This window comes from Amia ocellicauda, chromosome 1 (assembly GCF_036373705.1).
Source record: "Amia ocellicauda isolate fAmiCal2 chromosome 1, fAmiCal2.hap1, whole genome shotgun sequence".
Taxonomy (NCBI): Eukaryota; Metazoa; Chordata; class Actinopteri; order Amiiformes; family Amiidae; genus Amia; species Amia ocellicauda.
In genome coordinates this window covers 25,100,881-25,115,390 of record NC_089850.1, presented here as the reverse complement: position 1 = coordinate 25,115,390, position 14,510 = coordinate 25,100,881, and the positions used below count along the sequence as shown (strand labels likewise).

Genomic DNA, 14,510 nt, shown 5'->3' with positions numbered 1-14,510 from the left:
AATTAAAAATAGTAATTTCACTGAACAGCTAATCATGGTAGCATTGTGGTTATGTTAGGAGTTTTCTTCTCCTTCACAGTATAGGGGTGCTGAGTCACTAAATCAGTTGTCATTTCTCTCTAGTGGCTCTGTGTCACCCAGCTAGGAGGCTGTACATACAGCAAAGTATACTGTGGAAATAATGACTATGTTTGTGAAATGTGCTATCCATTTTTAGATATTTTTAACAACAGAAATCTGAACAGACAAACAGATTTTCCTCTAGTATTTGTTTGTACTCTGCTCCATCTATTTTTCCTTAAATTCTAACAAGCTTTACGGCCCCTGCTGAGGAGATGCATACCCATAACATTAAGCTGCCACCAGTATACTTCATATAATTTATCATTTATAATAATTATACCAGTATAATTTTCAAATTTGATCTCTGACCACAACACCTTTTGCCACATTGTTCCAGGATCACCCAGGTGCTTTGTTGCAAACTACATGCAGGCTTTGAGATGTTTTAAATAATGACATCCTACTTGCTTGCCACCTACCATACAGGTTTGTTTTGTGCAGTGTTCTGGATATTTGTGACTGATGCACATGTCCTCCCATCTCAGCCATTGAACTCTGTAGCTCTTTCAATGCTGTTGGCCTCACAGTTATGCCAAGCCAAGTTATCATTTAGAGATATCTTCAATTGCATTTCAAGATATCTCTAAATATTTAGAGATATCTCTAAATTAATTTCAGATATCTTTAAATGTTTTGAAGATATCTTCTACTACACTTTAAAATAAGATATCTGCAATTCATTGAAACAAATCTGCAAATTATTTTCTGTTTATTTTGAGATATCTCCAATGACTTCCTGTTCATTTACAAATATCTTCAAATCATTTAGTGATATCTGCAAATGACTTCCTGTTCATTTAGACATATCTGTAAATCATTTGGAGATATCTGCAAATTACTTCCTGTTCATTTAGACATATCTGTAAATCATTTGGAGATATCTGCAAATTACTTACTGTATGTAGCCCAAGATTATCATTTGTTCATTCACTTCTATGTAACTGAATGAGTAAACAGGAAGTGGTAATCTCAGCCAACATACCGAAGTCTGTCAGTGATTTGTGGATGCCTTTAGATATTGAAATGATTTGCAGATATCTTTAAATAAACAAGAAGTAATTTACAGATATCTTGAAACGATTTGTAGATATCTATAAATGAACAGGAAGTCATTTGCAGATATCTTTAAATCATTTAAAGTTATCTCGAAATGAATTGGAGATATCTTGAAATGAAATAAAGATATAAATGTATTCAAGATATCTTTAAATTTATTTCAGATATCTGTAAATGGAGTTAAGTGAGATATTTCAAATTAATTTAGAGATTAAATGCATGATCTGATCAAGGAACCTCACAGAGACAGGTGTTTGTATTCTGAAATCATGGGAACCACTATTACTGGACACAGACAGAGGCCATTCACATAATTGTGTGGCTTGTTTAGGTCATTTTGTGCACCTGAATTAATTTAGGTTTGCCACACCAAAAGGCTTAAATACTCATGCAATCACGACTGCAAGCTTTAAAGCTGCAAAATGTGAAAAGTGTGCAAGGGTGTGAATACTTCGGCAAGGCACTGTATATACACAAACATACATAGAGACGGGTGACAAATTAAAGGAAAAACCTGAATAAATGAGTGGAGAAACATAGCGAATGGACATGCCTCCAAACAGGTGTACTGCATGATACAATTAAGCAATTAACATCCTATCCTTGGTATGTATACAAATGCTGAGCAGGCCCAGCTGACCTCGGTTTTGGATCAAGATGGCAAGAGGAAAGGATCTAAGTGACTATTAAAAAGGGATCATTATTGGGGCACGAATGGCAGGAGCTTCTGTCACAAAGATGCTAAACTGGCTAGTGTTTCAATAGGAATAGTGACTGAAGTTACATCTGCCTTTAGATCTATGGGAAAGATATCAGTAAATAGGGTTGGAAATTGTGGTTGAAAGCGTACATTCAATGACCGTGTTGCTCGTGCATTACTGCGATATGTAAGGAAACACAGAAGAGCAACTCTTTCCCAGGTGACTGAGAATGTCAATGCAGGATGTGATCAGACCGTGTTAGCAAGAACAGTCCGTCGAGAACTACACAGAGAGGGATATTATAGTAGTGTTGCAGTGCAGAAACCCCTCATTACAAAGACAAATGCACATTTGAGAGTTCAGTGATGCACTAATCTACAGAGATGTGAAAAAAGTGATCTGGTCAGATGAGTCATCCTTCACCATATTCTCGACAAGTGGGCGAGTGCATGTGTGGCGACACCAAGAGAATGGTACAGGCCTGACTGCTTGACCCCTACAGTGAGGGGGTCCGGAAGCTCTGTTGTGCTGTGGAGGGCATTTTCCTGGCATGGTTTGGGTCCACTTGTCCCCTTAGAGGGAAGGGTCACTGTAAATCATTACAACGTTATTCTGAGTGATCACCTTTATCATATGGTGAAACATTTCTATCCTGATGGGAGGGGTCTCTTCCAGGATGACAATGCCCCCATCCACAGGGTACAAGGATTACTGAATGGTTTGATGAGTATGAAAATTATGTGAATCATATGCTATGGCCTTCGCAGTCACCAGATCTCAACCCAGTTGAACACCTATAGAATCGTAGAATTCTCTACTCGTAGAATCTATGACAAGGCACACTGAAGCTGTCCTAGCGGCTCGTGGTGGCCCAACACCTTACTTAGACACTTTATGTTGGTTTTTCCTTTAATTTTTCACCAGTCTGTATATATATTAATATTGTTTACTATTATTTTGTGACACTTTGTGGTTTAGATTATGCTGGAAGGCCTTAAAAATAGGGCATTTGAATTTAGTTCTCACATAAATCCTTCATATTTATTATATAAGTCTCTGAATAAGTTTGCAATGGGTCATCTTGATGGTTTAATGTAATACATAATTTCCTAAAAGTTTCTAGATGTGAATGCATTGACAGCATTATTGCCAGAAGAAAGATAATTTGACTCAATCAGTGCAGCCAATTTACATTTGATGAGACCTTTTATTCTCTTCAATCAAAAACACATTATTTTAGTTTTGTAGTTCCCACAGGATAAATGTATATATTGTGCTCACACAATAGCCTACATCACACCTCTTATTAACATTTCTTACTTTCTTTAACCTGGTTTCATCAAGCAACCAGATACTAACACACACAATGTGTTCTCTTATAAGAATAAGTAATATCAGAGAAAAATAGCTCTTATTTCAGAATAGGATTTTGTAGGAATTTGTCTTGAAAACACAAAACGTCAGTGAAACTGCCTCAAAAGCAGTCTGAGCCCTATATTATAAAACAATGTGTGAAATGAGTTCTGACATTACAAGTTAAATTGAGATTGTGATTCTGATTTTTGACAGCAACACAGAACTGTCAAGAAGCAGGTGGATACAATTCTCTGGAGTCTGATGGTGACGCTCAGTTGGTCTTTTCAAAATTGCCACTGTTATTTGCCAAGTCAAAACATCATGCTTTCTGATTTACCATAACTATGAAAAGTGGCTCCAAAAGAATAGATTGCAATTTTCTTCGCATTACTATAAAGTCTAAAAGTTCCATATGGACACAGAAACTTCCAAGAAATTGCAGGCTGCATACTTATGACAGCATGCAGGAATGCATCCTTAATTTCATTTTTTTTTTCTGCATGAGAGAATTGTATTTTGTTTTGTCTGACTGCAATTCTTAGATATGGAAATATGTGTATGTAACTACCTATAAAAAACAATGCATTAAAATGTTATAATAATAACATTGTTATGAGGACACATACACATCCAAAAGAACTGAGAGAGTGTACATGCTGAAATTTGACATCTGCCATCATTTGTTGTTTTAAATTTTTACAAGTTGCATATATGATTGACTCGATCTGGAAGAATGGTATGTATCATTCTTATACAAAAACTACACATAAAACAGTGATTTTATGAATTGTGGTGGATCCACTTTAAATGCCAGTCGTTATACAAGACAGAATATCAAATTACAACAACAGGGAAACACAGGGAATGGAACATTCACAAAAATCTTTAAATTAAAGTAAATTTTTAAACTAGATTTAAAAGCACTCAAAGTGGAATAATCCCTGATTTATTTAAGAATGATGCTCCAGAATTTTGAGGTATAGCAACAATGGGCCAAGTCATCCATGGATTGCAAACCTAAAAAGGCAGAATTGAGTTCAGGAGGTCTCCAGACAATAACAAATGCCATGGAGCAACAACTTTTAAATCCAGTCATTCAAATGATGTACACACAGAAGTGGTCAAACATGACTCAAACTGAATATGACTTTATACACCCTTCACCATAGCCACCATAATAGCATTTCTCAAACAACCTGAATCTAAGAGGTACTATTTGATTGAGCAAAATCTGCCATGTTTTTACCAAAGTGTCAGTGAAGCACTCAAAGGCCAGTGCCTAATCAATGATAAAATAATTTGAAATTAATGCCTTATTATTCAGTGAGTGATATTTAAATGGGCAAATTAAGCTGACCTTGCCGAGATAGAATGACTGTGGTAGGGATAGTGTTCAGATCATGGGAGACAATGTAACTTCATGAAATAATTCCAATCTTGAAGCAATATTTTAACACAAATTATTTTCTTGAAATACAAAAACATTAAACAAGATACCTGTATTTTAGATTTGTATGTATTCATACTTTTTCCCAGCTGCACTACAGTCAGTGGATTTCAATTTTAGCAAAAGGTTTTCAGAGTAATAGTAGTAGTGTTTGGCTATTCACTTTTTATGTGCTTTCCCTTGAAATAATTCTTAATTTGCATGCAACATTTTTAATTCCTTACCTCACCATTCTCCAATGGATGGATCTTTGAATAAAAGGAGGTGCATATTACTTCATCGTCTTTGGTATAGGATGGCGGTCCTCTCCTTGGGACTATATTGAAGCGGGTAAGGCACTCTGTGTCAGTAATTGCAAAATACTGCCAGGGTTTAAAGCTAACACCATCCAGAGAGCGCTCTAACACCCAGTTTCCAGGTCGTGGAGAATTGGCAGCCTTTATTATAACATATGCGATTTGGAAAACCTGTGGAAGACAAGCATTTAAAAATAAGTTTGTGTAACAACCTGTTCTTTTACAATTCTGAGTCCTTCTCTGAGTCTGAATTAATTAAATAACTAGTAGCAACACATAATGGACACAATGTTATTTTCCTCTTTGAAACTGCAAGTTCATGCTAGAGGAAATAAATGATAAAAAAAACATACATCAAAAAGTTAAAAAGTAATATTAATATGGTACATATCAATTACATGTCTTACAAAATAATACCATACTTCTACATACGCAATTTTCAATTGTATTCAGAACCTGAAAATGCTGTTCACGTCACCTGGCAACCATTTTGATTCAACTGGTCACTTCACAAAATGACAGGAATCGAACAGATGCTTTTGGAGGGATTGCTGCTATATAAAAGGTGGACATGTACAAAAGCAGTCTAGTCAGGACAATTCTTCATCATGGGGAAAGTTGAGTATTGTCAGTCGGTCTTATCGTCCTACACAGGTCTGGTGAAAAATTAATAATTAATTTCCATAAGATTAATATATTAAATTTGACAGTAGCATCAATCATAAGGAAATTTGCTACTGGGATGGTTAATACCCAAAAATAATAGGATACAACAACATTTTATTCAAGGGAGCAGTCAGAAAATTGGTTTGGGAGTTTAACTCAATGACAACAAATGGGAATATAGAAAGAAACTCCAAGAGTGCATGAATCTAGTGTGGACCGATGGCTATAGGAAGCAACAAAGGACTGGCAGGATTTTTATATATGTGAATGTTGCATATTTAGACAAATATGGAAAAATCTGAAATATATAGAAAAATATATATTTTTGTTACATTTTGTGTAAAAATGAAAAACAAACAGACCAGAATGTGCACCTGCATTTTCTTAGCTAAGTCACCTTTCAGGCACACTATTATAGTTTTTTTTTTTTTTAATAAAGAGGCAGAGTAAAACAGTATACTACTGGAAAGATTAACAATATTATTCAACTTCTGGAAAATGATCTCTTTACAGACTTGAACCTGTCATCTATTTGTATTGTCCCTTTAAAGTTCTATAGCATGCTTTCCCCGTGATACCATCATCTCTCATTTTATTGAGATGAATACCACTGGGTTTATTAGTTTTCACTCATTTAAAACTGGACATAGATACATTTCAAGTACACTTTAATGATTTAGTTACATTGTAAACCACTGTCCCTATAAAGGAATGTCTATCAAGGATTTTTTTTTTTAAAGAGCTTAAGGCAATGTTACATTGAACCTCTTAGAAAGGTGAGGACTCTCAGAATGTATCAATACAAGGGCCACACTAACTCAACATTTCATAATGGACTCAAAGGATGAAAAACGACTTTCATCTTTATAAATACAGTATTACATTTCTGTGGTTATAATAGCTTGAAGGCTAACTAACCCAGAATCATCTCATCAACTGAAACATAATATGATTCCATGCTGGTAGTCTGTAAAATGTTACAAAAGTTCTTTGTTTTCTTTTTTGCAGAGGAAGTGGAAAGAAGAGGGGTCCTGTTTTCCGAACATTGTTGATTGAAGCACTGGCTTGTGTACAGTGCAGATGTAGTAATGAGACCACTCTAACACGCCACATCTGTTTTTATTAGCCAGGAAGGAATGTGACCTGGTAATCAACAACTGACATAGCAGTTATTTGTGCAAACACTGTGGTAAACACTTATGGATTTCAGTTCAAAGGTACTGCAGAGAGGTATAATGCAGTGGCATAAATCTGTGCTTCATCATATAAATGTATTAATAGTTACGCCCCTTCTTCCAAGCAGCATAAGGGTGGATGCAAATTACTGCTGAAAACTGCTCAAAAGTGTTCCTGCCTGTCCATAAAGACTAATTCTAATTTGTAGCAAACAAACTTAGGTTCTGGTTCTGCTCATGTTAGGCACGCCGTAACCTGAATAAGTCGGCCTTATTCTTTTTTCAATCTAAAATATTTAATAAAAAAAGCTTGATTTTAAAATGAACACACATATTAGTTTTTTTTTATTGAATGCATATTAAATCAGTATTTTTATTTTATAATTTAATCATTTTAAAATCAGTGCTGTCATTCTTGTTTTCTTCATTATTTTTTTCAAGTTTTCAAGTTATTGGTTGAAGCAAACCTGACCTTTCTTTTAGAGAATAGGATGACCTTTTAAACAATGGAGATGAGCAGCCTTGGTCTTTCCGTTTTGGGGGGAAATCAAAAGTTAACCATACTAGGGGGAACAAGACAGATGTGTGCAACATTTAAAGATTGGAAATACATTTAATTAAGTTTTGTTTAATGTTATAATTATATGTAGAAGCAAAAAAAGATGCATGTCCTACTGCCCTCTCTTGCTCTGGCACCTGTATATACAGTGAGGAAAAAAGTATTTGATCCCCTGCTGATTTTGTACGTTTGCCCACTGACAAAGAAATGATCAGTCTATAATTTTAATGGTAGGTGTATTTTAACAGTGAGAGACAGAATAACAACAAAAAAATCCAGAAAAACGCATTTCAAAAAAGTTATACATTGATTTGCATGTTAATGAGGGAAATAAGTATTTGACCCCTTCGACTTCCCTGACATCCTTGGACAGCTCTTTGGTCTTGGCCATGGTGGAGAGTTTGGAATCTGATTGATTGATTGCTTCTGTGGACAGGTGTCTTTTATACAGGTAACGAGCTAAGATTAGGAGCACTCCTCAGGGACAAGACTGTAGACCTACACAAGGCTGGAATGAGCTACAAGACCATTGCCAAGCAGCTTGGTGAGAAGGTGACAACAGTTGGTGCGATTACTCGCAAATGGAAGAAACACAAAATAACTGTCAGTCTCCCTCGGTCTGGGGCTCCATGCAAGATCTCACCTCGTGGAGTTTCAATGATCATTAGAACGGTGAGGAATCAGCCCAGAACTACACGGGAGGATCTTGTTAATGATCTCAATGCAGCTGGGACCATAGTCACCAAGAAAACAATTGGTAACACACTACGCCGTGAAGGACTGAAATCCTGCAGCGCCCGCAAGGTCCCCCTGCTCAAGAAAGCACATGTACAGGCCCGTCTGAAGTTTGGCAATGAACATCTGAATGATTCAGAGGAGAACTGGGTGAAAGTGTTGTGGTCTGATGAGACCAAAATCGAGCTCTTTGGCATCAACTCAACTCGCCGTGGTTGGAGGAGGAGGAATGACCCCAAGAACACCATCCCCACCGTCAAACATGGAGGTGGAAACATTATGCTTTGGGGGTGTTTTTCTGCTAAGGGGACAGGACAACTGCACCGCATCAAAGGGACGATGGACGAGGCCATGTACCGTCAAATCTTGGGTGAGAACCTCCTTCCCTCAGCCAGGGCATTGAAAATGGGTCGTGGATGGGTATTCCAGCATGACAATGACCCAAAACACACAGCCAAGGCAACAAAGGAGTGGCTCAAGAAGAAGCACATTAAGGTCCTGGAGTGGCCTAGCCAGTCTCCAGACCTTAATCCCATAGAAAATCTGTGGAGGGAGCTGAAGGTTCGAGTTGCCAAACGTCAGCCTTGAAACCTTAATGACTTGAAGAGGATCTGCAAAGAGGAGTGGGACAAAATCCCTCCTGAGATGTGTGCAAACCTGGTGGCCAACTACAAGAAACGTCTGACCTCTGTGATTGCCAACAAGGGTTTTGCCACCAAGTACTAAGTCGAAGGGGTCAAATACTTATTTCCCTCATTAACATGCAAATCAATTTATAACTTTTTTGAAATGTGTTTTTCTGGATTTTTTTGTTGTTTATTCTGTCTCTCACTGTTAAAATACACCTACCATTAAAATTATAGACTGATCATTTCTTTGTCAGTGGGCAAACATACAAAATCAGCAGGGGATCAAATACTTTTTTCCCCTCACTGTACAGTATGTGTGTTTGTATTTTTCAATTCCAATTTCAACTCAAAGTAAGTATTTATTCCAGTCTTCAGTGCCTGTATTATAAACAACACAAACAATTTATTGTACGACTTTGTTCAGAATTTGCTGAAAGTATTTTTTTTAAGAAATGTTTATTCCGATAGATTTTTAAATGCATCTAAATGTGAAAATCCCCTTGAATTATTTAAGTAATTTATACAACCCTGTTACCTTGAAGGCATAACAAAGAAATATATATAAAGATATATATATATATATATATATATATATATATAGTGAGCGAGACAGAGACAAATAGACAGATTTCCTACGGTTTATTTAAAGCATTCAGTGCTTAGACATTTACTGCATACATTTATTTGATGATAAACAGCTCCCATTCAGGTCACTTACTTCCACCCAAGAAAGTATAGGATAGTGTAGTATGGTAAAGCATAGTCCCTAACACACACAACTAGCATTTGCTGCTTCACATCCCACCTCCTACCCAGCCACTGCCTCTGCAACAGCTCCTTGGCTCATTCCCTTTAAGAAAGGACTGGCCCTAGCCAAACATCAGTTCTATTACTCAAACCAGTTCAGAATCAGGGTTGTAAAATACTGAAATGTGTTTAAAGTGTTCATAAAGTTTACTGTCAAACGGATGTGACGGACAGCCCTGAATGGTTACTATTTCAATTATTCTGTACCTAATTAATGTAAATGCATACCTCATTATTACCCACACTACATAATTCTGCATGATTGAAATACATATTTAGCTGAAATGCATTTCATTAACACTTAATTCCTAACACCAATCCACCCGCCAAATTCAAAATTAAAAACATAGGATGATGGTTGGTTTTATACAGAGCAGAAAGGAACAATTTTCTCTCGAATGAAATACTCCATCAAGTATTTGAATTGCAATGGTGAGTGGGTGAGTGGGACAATGTTTAGATCTGGTCCAGATCTATGTGACATAATCTTATGCAAACTAATGAATCATTGCTAACTTCTCACATAAGTATACAATAACTAACCAACTAACATCAATTCAACCTCTGATATGCAGTCTATATTCAGTGTTACTATCTATGTGGACAAGTCATGACCATTTTCTGATTAGTTAATAACCATATATGGAAAGGGATATTTAAACATCTGTGATTTAGGAAAGAACAAACTTTTATTTTTGAAAGGAGAGCTTTATATTTTTACGAGGAGATTCTGCCATTTTTGTTTTGGTTCAGTTTCTGTGGCACATATTAATTTGAGATTATGACAGGTAAACAAGAGCTTAACTGATGAAATCTGCAAAAACACAAGCACAGAAAGTTCTCAAAATATCCTACAATTGCTATAAATGGCTTCTTGGCAACTTCCCAACATCTTGCACACATCCATCTGATTACTATCCATTTAATTTTACTGCACTGTGTTTAATTCTTCCCAATAACCTTGGTATTAGTTAATAAGATGATGATGATGATGATGTTTCTTGTACCTGTACAGAAAAGTGATTTGTAGTTTTGTTCCCATCATAGAATACAGATTAAACTGCAATATTTTGAGTGCAACACAGGTTGCATGAGTTTAGGTCAGCTATGATTTTTGTTACATGGAACAGTACTGGAATGCATCCTGTGTTAATTGTCTGACCACCATATGCCATATAAATAATTCAAGTTTCATCTTGCCACATTTCTGTAGAGCACAAGGTAAAGAAACTACACATTCAATTTAATCCTATCAGGTGTGATGAGAGGAAAATGTATCATGCTAATTAGGAATAAGATCAGTTTAAATGTTGCGAGCGAACTGAAGCACTTGCAAATAGTCCTATACTTAATGTGTTTTATTGGTGTATAAAATTGAACCAGTGGGAACTATTTGCAGAATAAATCTATGAAAGAAGCAATACTATGATTTTATTTAGTTGTTAACATATAAAAAAGTGATCTACATGAAAAATATAATTTATAATTTTTAAACTGTTTAATATTAACACACAACAGCCATAGTGTGATTATTACATACCATTTGTTTCACTGTTCCAGTTTTAATGATTTTTTCTAAATTATTCTGTTGTCTTTAATATAGTGTGTAGACATTATTAGTTGAACATTTGCAAAAAGAATGGTTTGTAAACATTCAGTCAAGTAAACACATACTAATGCTAGTATGTGAAAGCACCTTGTAAAGTAAAACGATCAGCAGGGATTATCAAGATTTAACCCCTAAGGCTGAATTATGTAATTATGATTTTTGCAGGAGTTTTAATGTTGCATTTAAGTAGCAGTACCCTTCCTAGCTTGTGATGTAAAGCAGTTTCCTTCAGTCATACATGCACAAGTCTCGGAAGAGGTTATGAGGTATTTGCTACCAATCTTCCAGCTGTTTTATAGACATTATGAGAGACACCGATCTTGGGCCAGTGAATGACACCACAAATTGTGCTAGTAATTAAATCAATTTTATCATTGCATCTTGTGTAAGTGGAAAGCTGCAACAGATTTCCTTGATCATTTCAGACAAATTACGGATCACCTCCTCAGTGACATGAATATGTTTTGAAAGAAACTCAGACGTAAAAATAAAAACAAAACAACAAAAGCTTTATGCATTGTAATATGGCACCAAGGAGTGCTTTTAAGTAAATAGATTTAAACGATACATCCTCTGTGGCACAACAGGGGAGTTGCAAATTGTTGAAAGGGATTTATATCATGCTCTTCTTACAAAATGTAGATGAAAGTACACTCATATCACAAACCTGAAAAACATACACTTATTTGAATAAGGTTTAATTTACTAAGATAAATACTTTATTAGTAATTCTGAATTAAAGATAGACAGAACTGGACAGTGGAATTCAGACATTCAAAGTGTTCATGTCAGATAACAAATATTATATATATGGGTTTGTCCATTGTTACCAGGCTAGGCAGCTAACTCATATACATCTCATTAGCCCATCAAGCTGTACCTGAGCCATCTAATGCTATTTATCCACTCAGAGGCAGGTACACGTGTTATATGTTTAGTATTGGCATTTGACACTTGTTTTAAAGGCAACAACTCTGGAGATGTATAGCATGTATATCCCAGCTCTGGGTGTGATCTTACAATGGGTGTATTAACATGGAGCTAAACTCTTCCCATAGACAAACTCACAAGCACATCTGTACACACTTCCACAAACCCTCAACAGAATAAACTACTTGACAATGTCTTGACAATGTAGAAGGGTCATAATAAAGTAAGCAAAAGCATCAGCCCATATATCTCCACAGCAAAATATAGTTATGCAAAAGTTTTCTGAACTAAGTAGAAATTGACAAAAGTATTTGGTATCCACCATTCTTTATTTCACATTCAATAGAACAGAAACTTTGCTTTGATTTATGACATAACATATTTCTTTAAATAGTAAAACAAATGTAAATGGCACACACAAAAATATTGGGACCCTAAACCTAATATTTTGTTGCACAGCCTTTAGAGACAATAACTGCAATCAAGTGCTGTCTGTAGCTCTGAATGAGATTTTTACACTTCTCAACTGGTAGTTTGGCTCGCTCTTCTTGAGGAAACCGCTCCAGTTCTCTCAGGTTTGATGGGTGCCTTTTCCCAACTGCAAGTTACAGCTCTTTCCACAGATGTTCAATGAGATTTAGATCAGGACTCAGAGAAGACAAATTCCAATGTTTTCTTCTCATACATTCTTGGGTGCTTTTTGAGGTATTTTTCGGGTCATTGTCCTGCTGGAGCACCCATGACCTGCGACTGAGATACAGCTTTCTGACAATGGGCTGTGCGTGTCGCTCCAAAATGCCTTGATAGTCTTTTGATTTCATCGTGCCCTGCACATATATATATTTCTGGCTTTTTTGTGTTGAGAGAGGTCTTCTAACTAATTATTTGAATAAAATGCAAGGGTACCAATACTTTCGGCCACGTCTGTAAATACTGTTAAGGGCATATCAAATATACAGAATTTTAATAAGTCAAACAATTGCATCCATATGTACTTGAATGTACAATCAGTTAGTCCATTTGGTGTTGATTTTTCTTAACTTTTATTGCTGCAAAGACAAATCACTAGATTGAATCTTAAGTGTGCTCCCTGTAGATGTGTGTTACTTCAAGTAATTGTGTTAGCTGCCATCTATGTGTTAAATGAATCACTGCTGTTGACACATGTACTGATGTGAATACACAAATCATTATCATTTGTGACATCCATGTTTTTCTTTTCCTTGGTCACATGCAAACCCTGTTTCAGACAAATGTAAAGACAGATACAGTGGAGTTCGTAAGTATCTACCCCCAAAGACTTTTCCCCATTTTGTTACGTTACAATCTGGAATGAAAATTGATTTAACTGGGATTCTCTCTAAAGGTGTTATTGTGAAACTGAAGTTAATTAATAAAAAAAAAAATGTGTTAGTTACATAAGTATTCACCCCCCCGAGTCAATACTTGGTAGAACCACCTTTGGCAGCAATTACAGCTGCAAGTCTTTTGGGGTAAGTGTCTACCAGCTTTGCACATCTGGTTCCTGTAATTTTTGCCCATTCTTCTTGGCACAATTGCTCTATCTCTCTCAAGTTGGATGGGCACTGTTGGTTAACAGCAACTGTCAAGTCTTGCCACAGATTCTCAATCAGCTTGAGGTCTGGGATTTGTATGGGCCATTCTAGGACACTAGGCTGCTTGTTTTTTAATCACTCTAGTTTAGTCTTGGCTGTGTGTTTAGGATCTTTGTCTTGTTGAAAGGTAACCCTTTGTCCCAGTCCAAGGTCTCTTGCAGTCTGAAGCAGGTTTTCCTTCAGGATTTTCTTATATTTGGCTCCATCCATCTTGCCATTAATTCTGACATTTATCACAGTCCAGGCCACTGAAAAGAATCCCCATAACATGATGCTTGTCACCACCATGCTTTCCTGTGGAGATGGTGTTCTTAGGGAAATGAGCAATGATGGCTTTGTGCAACACATAGCGTTTTGCACTTAAGCCAAAAAGTAAAATTTTGATCTAATCCGACCAGTGATCTTTTTGCCACATCTTTGCTGCTTCTTCCTCATGCCTTATGGAAAAATCCAAATTGGATTTGATGTGATATTCAGCAATTCAGATACTCTTCCATATAGCCCAGCTTTGTGGAGAAACTTGGTAGTAGTTGACATATGGACAGTTTCTCCCATCCTGGCTGTGTAACTGAAGCTTCTTCAGAGTTACCATTGGCCTCTGGTGGCTTCTCTGACCACCGACCTCTTTGCCCGGTCTCTCAGTTTCGATAGAGTATCTGCTCTAGGCAGAGTCATGGTTGTGCCATGTTCTTTCAATTTTTTAATAACTGTGATCCCGGGAATGTTCAAAGTTTGGTGCTTTTCTATAACTTTCTCTCTGACTTATTTTGAAAGCTCCTTGGTCTTCATGGTGTAGTTGTATGGA

General features: G+C 36.4%; 1 protein-coding gene across 1 annotated transcript in view; it reads right to left on the bottom strand.

Moving 5' to 3' along the window:
- The window catches only part of lama2 (laminin, alpha 2), a 208,555-nt gene that overhangs the window by 118,605 nt on the left and 75,440 nt on the right, over nt 1–14,510 (bottom strand). Inside the window, exon 4 of the mRNA XM_066699351.1 lies at nt 4,908–5,150. Coding sequence (XP_066555448.1) covers nt 4,908–5,150 — 243 coding nt within the window. The remainder of the gene's footprint in view (nt 1–4,907; nt 5,151–14,510) is intronic.